The sequence below is a fragment of the Branchiostoma floridae genome, chromosome 12 (genome assembly GCF_000003815.2).
Source record: "Branchiostoma floridae strain S238N-H82 chromosome 12, Bfl_VNyyK, whole genome shotgun sequence".
Taxonomy (NCBI): Eukaryota; Metazoa; Chordata; class Leptocardii; order Amphioxiformes; family Branchiostomatidae; genus Branchiostoma; species Branchiostoma floridae.
This window is the reverse complement of record NC_049990.1, coordinates 258002-263183: the sequence shown is the minus strand read 5'-3', so window position 1 is coordinate 263183 and position 5182 is coordinate 258002. Positions and strand designations below refer to the sequence as shown.

At 45.6% G+C, this 5182-nt stretch overlaps 1 protein-coding gene across 1 annotated transcript; it reads left to right on the top strand.

The window, feature by feature from the left end:
* The first annotated feature begins 1652 nt into the window (after positions 1-1652).
* Positions 1653-3565, top strand: LOC118427811 (leucine-rich repeat and immunoglobulin-like domain-containing nogo receptor-interacting protein 3). Its single transcript, XM_035837771.1, has one exon. It carries the CDS (start codon positions 1771-1773, stop codon positions 3085-3087), a length of 1317 nt encoding a protein of 438 aa, XP_035693664.1. The 5' UTR covers positions 1653-1770; the 3' UTR covers positions 3088-3565.
* The last annotated feature ends 1617 nt before the right edge of the window (positions 3566-5182 follow it).

Sequence of the window (5182 nt, the reverse complement as noted above, 5' to 3'; positions counted from 1 at the left end):
CTCTGCCCACTAGGCCATTGCACCGGTTTTCTGAGGTATTTCCTTCTTAATAGTGCACACAGTAATTTAAAGCTCCACATTCCATACTCATGTTCGAAGCAGTCAACATAATATCAGTCCATCTTCTCATAGTCCATGGTTAATAGTTTCTCGTCCCACCATGTTCCTAACAGTAATGACTGAAGGCTCCTGCCTCAACTTCTCCCTCAGACTATTCCCTACAACTGTGCCTGAGTAGGAGATAGATCTTACGGACATTTGGTAAGTATAATAGGTTTGACTAGTTTTGTCACATTAATCTAGCTGCCCTGTCTCTACAGTAGGTGAACATCTCTTTCATGTAGGCTGGTACAAATGCAGTACGCTGAGCGCCTTGTAATTTCTGTGCTTATAAATATCAATGAGCTTACCTGATTTGTCGCGGGCCAATCAGCGCCCAAAAAGCGGCGTGCACAAATGATAATGATGATAATAGTTTCTTCCCATGTTCGGTCGGTATTTGGTTATGCTGTGGTTGCGCTCTATACACATAGCCGACAGATCTTAAATTTGCACCTGAGAAACAAGTCTGGACGCAGAAAGAACTGTGAAACGTTATTCTGGCACTGTCCATCTTGCTCTTGAATATCAATGAGGGCGCCTTATTTGGCGAAGTGATTTTCTATGCCACAGGATCAACCCTGCGTGGAGGGCGGAATAAAACGGAGTGTTTGCGGTGATTTTAATCTCACAGTTGAAAATGCCAGGGGGGGGGGGGGCTTATTGTAAAAGTGGGGGTGCTTACGGTGGTGTTTAGTTCTCGATCGGCGAAGAGGTTACCGAGAAAATGCGAAAATAATCCTTTTATAGTATTTCACCAGGAAGATACCCGACCGGAGGGGGTGAAACATTTAAGCCTTTTGTTTCCACTTCAGTGTATGCCCGGAGCAATCACGTTAAAACTTTGCAACACGTGATTTAATTAGATAGCGACATGTGTTAACGAGTAATTAAAGAATATATTGCACGGATTCTAAGCGTGTTTTGAATGCGTTTAACACGATTTTAGACGTGTTTAAAAGAGTATTTGCACGATGATTTCTACAGAGTAGCTTCCTGTTCTGTTAGGTAACCAGACACAATGGGAAGAAAGCTGCGCCACCTGCTGATGTTCCTTCTCATCATCCTGAAGGAGCCAAACATGCCAGAGGCTGGCTGCAGCTGCACACCGTCATCATACTGCAGATGCCCCAGACGGGGCCTCACCAGCATCCCTCAGAACCTCCCAGCCTCCATCACTTCGTTGAATGTTGGACATAATCATATTAGAAGCGTAACTGGATCCGAGTTGTTAAAGTATAGGAATACTCTCGAACATGTATGGTTGGACTCCAACCAAATAACAATGATTCAGGCAGGTACGTTTGCAAACCTACCCCGACTGCAAGGGTTGTACCTGCTCAACAACCAGATAACACAAATTGATGCAGGCGCGTTTGCAAATCTGCCCAGTCTTAAATGGTTGTGCCTGTCCAACAACCAGATAGCAATGATTCAGTCCGGGTTGTTTGCAAATTTGCCAGATCTAGTAGAGTTAACCCTCTTTACCAACCGCATAACAAGGATTCAGGAAGGCTCATTCGAAAACTCGCGCCGGCTACTACAATTGGATTTGCACAAAAACCAGATTACAATGATCCATCCTAGTTCCTTGGTAAATTTGAGAATCCTGAAAAGTTGTTCCTGGCACGCAACAAGATAACAAGCATTCAGTCTATTGGACTTGCAAGTATGTCCCGGTTACAGAGTTTGGACCTGTGTTTCAACCAGATAAGAATGATTCCGCCCAGGTCATTCGCAAATCTTAAAAACCTCAAAAAGTTGCTGCTGATCTCCAACAAGGTAACAATGATTCAGGCGGGAACGTTTGCAAACCTACCGCAGCTGCAAGAGTTGAAACTCGACTCCAACTCGATAGCCACGATTCAGACAGGGTCATTCGCAAACCTACCCCGGCTTGAATCGTTGTGGCTGTGCCACAATCAGATAACAAATATTCAGGCAGGTTTATTCGCAAACCTACCCCGGCTTGAATATTTGACATTGTCCAATAATAAGATAACAAAGATCCACGCTGGTGCCTTTGTAAATCTAAACCACTTCAAACGGTTGACCCTGCAAATGAACCCAATAAGAACTATTCAGGCAGGTGCATTCACAGGTCTACCGCGGGTTGAGGTCATGTGGCTCTCCAGAAACAAGATAACGATGATTCAAGCAGGTGCATTTGCAGATCTAAAACATCTAGAAAGGTTGGTTTTGAACTCCAACCAAATAACAACGATTCATTCAGGTGCCTTTTCAAATCTGCCCAAACTTCGATGTTTGGAGCTATGGAACAACAAGATGTCTGCTATTGCCCCTTTAGCTTTTGGCTTGTTGCCGTCTAATCTGATCATAAAGCTCGATAGGAATCCCTGGCAGTGTGACTGTAAGATGCTTCTCTTCTGGCTCGATTCGACTGAATTTCCGTCAGTTAAATACCAGATAATCTGTGCCCAACCCGCCAAATTCCGGGGACAGAAGCTCGCAAGTATCAATCGTAAAAAAATGGCATGTGAAGAGCCAACCATGACAACACTGCCCGCTGATGCCAAAGTAACCTGCAGCAACCATTACAATGGCACAGCATCTGAAACAGGAGGTCCTGAAATCAAAACTAACAGACCAAGAACAACAATAGCTTCACCCTTCCAAACGTCTTCAGACAGACTAGAAAGCAAAGATTTTCATGCTGATACCCCTGTAGCCTCTAACAATTATAACAATGACACACCAAACTCCTTGGGCACACCAGCTAGCTCGACAGGAAGTCCTAAAGGCAAAAGAGGCAAAACAAGAGCAACACTGGCTTCGCCCCTTCAAATCACTTCAGACAAACCGGCAAGCAACAGTTCATCCCAATCTGCTCCCAGTTTCCCCTCTCCTGTTCTCATTGCCTCTATCTGCGTCTCAATAGCTGGCATTGTCCTGATTGGTAGCACCATTCTCATAATCTGGTGCAAGAGGAGGACCAGCCTTCCTCCCTTGGGACCGAATGTTGATTGAACAAACTCGGCAGTTTCTGTAATAACCAGTGGTCATGATCAGACAGGGCAGGGACAGTCTCTAGCTGACCCTCAGTCCCTGGCAATGGGAAGTATATACGTATCACGTAACCAATTGCTGGCTGCATTAAAGGCAAATCCTACATACGAAGGAGAGTGGAGACCGCCAACAGACCCAAATGCCATGGCCGGTAGTGGCCATGATCACCAGTATGAAGACATAGACAAACAACATGATCAGATAGGACAGGGTCAGTCTCAGGCCAGCACGGAATCGAACACAAACACCACAGCAAACCAGTATGAAAATGACGATCCAAACACTATGGCTGATAGTGTTTATGATCACCAGTATGAAGACATAGACAAACAACATAATCAGACAGGGCAGAGACCGTCTCTGGCCGTCACTACACCCAACGCGAGCACCACAGCAAAACAGTATAAAAATGACAACACAAAAGCTCTAGTGACCAGTGGTTATGATCACCAGTACTAGAATGTAGACAAACAACACAATCAGACAGGGCAGGGCCAGTCTCAGGCTATCACTAAACCCAACACCACAGCTACTGTAGTGACCAGTGGCCATGATCAACAGTATGAAGATATGGCACCCCAACACAATCAGACAGGGCAGGGTCCTTCTCAGACCAGCACCGACTCCAACCCAAACACCACAGCTTATGTGATGACCAGTGGCCATGATCACCATTATGAAGATATGAACCAGACAGGGCAGGGCCAGGCTCAGACCCTCACTGAATCATTGGATTCTAGAAATATATCTTATGGCTCAGGGCCGACTGCCTCAGAGCCAAGTTCCTTGTACACAAACACCACAGCTGCTGTAGCAGCTAGTGGACCTAACGATCAGGAAAGGCAGGGCCAGTCTCAGACCCTCACTGAATCCTTGGATGCTGGTAGTCTATCTTATGGCACATGGCCGACAGCCTCACAGCAGAATTCTCTGTACAAAGTTGTGGGCCAGTATCAGCCCATCATTAAATCCAACACCAACACCACAGCTGCTGTACCGACCAGTGGTAATGATCACAAGTACGAAGATATGGGCCCCTAACACTATCAGACAGGTCAGGGCCAGTCTCAGACCAGCACCGAATCCTCGGATGCTAAAAATGTATCTTATGGCACAGGGCCGACTCTCTCGCAGGTAGAATCCCTGCAGCCGAATGTGGAAAATCCATGGTTGAAGACTTATTTCCGCAGATATGCGCCAATCAACTGATAAGAAAGAAAGAAATAACTAACCTTAATCTCTTAGCACCTCAGTTCCTCCCTTGTCTTTGAGAACCATCCCTTCCCAACTATCTCGGTGTTGGCCTCTTCTTCCACCGAGTGGCTTCCCATTCCAGTCAAGGGTCTTCTTCACTGTCTCTCCCATTGGCAGAACATGTCCTAGCCTTCTCTCTCTCTTACCTTTATCTGCCACTTCTCTAACGATCTCTTGTTCCTCTGTAAACCTCTTTGGTATTTGTTATGATAACTGGTCTTTGATACTCAGAGACCATTGAGATATCATTGGAAGAACGGCGAGATGATCAAAACATACTTGGAAGATCATTGAAAGACTTTGGAGATCACTGGGCACTCGCAGAAAGTTCCTGCAATGTTTAGAGTTGTAAGATATTTGGCGGCACAACCCTCACCCTGTTGCCTTAACCAAAGCGAAGTTGGTGCCAAAGGGAGAGGGTTGATGGCATTGCCTCTGTGGTGGCCACACTTTACGAATCAAGCACCTGAAAGTTCAGGGAAACGTTTGTTGGAAAAAGACCCCAACAGAAGCTATCATTGTGAAGATAAACTTTCATTATTCATTCCCTCGGATAGGACGCTAAATAAGGGCCCCGTGTTTGAGGAGAGCCACACTTCGAGCAAGTTAAAGATCGGAGTGGTTCAACGATACAATCCTTTGGCCTTCCCTGGGGCAAACAAATGAGGCAAAAGATTGGTCAGAAGAATATTTCCAGTCTTAGTGCTGAAATACTACTATAAGTGCCCTTTACGACATAGGGAAACAACACGCAGCGCAGATTGGTGCACTGATTACATGTTTCTTACAGTTCTATACTTGT

Excerpts from the sequence above, each read along its gene's own strand:
- LOC118427811 (XM_035837771.1), top strand. The coding sequence starts at position 1,771 with ATGTCCCGGTTACAGAGTTTGGACCTGTGTTTCAACCAGATAAGAATG.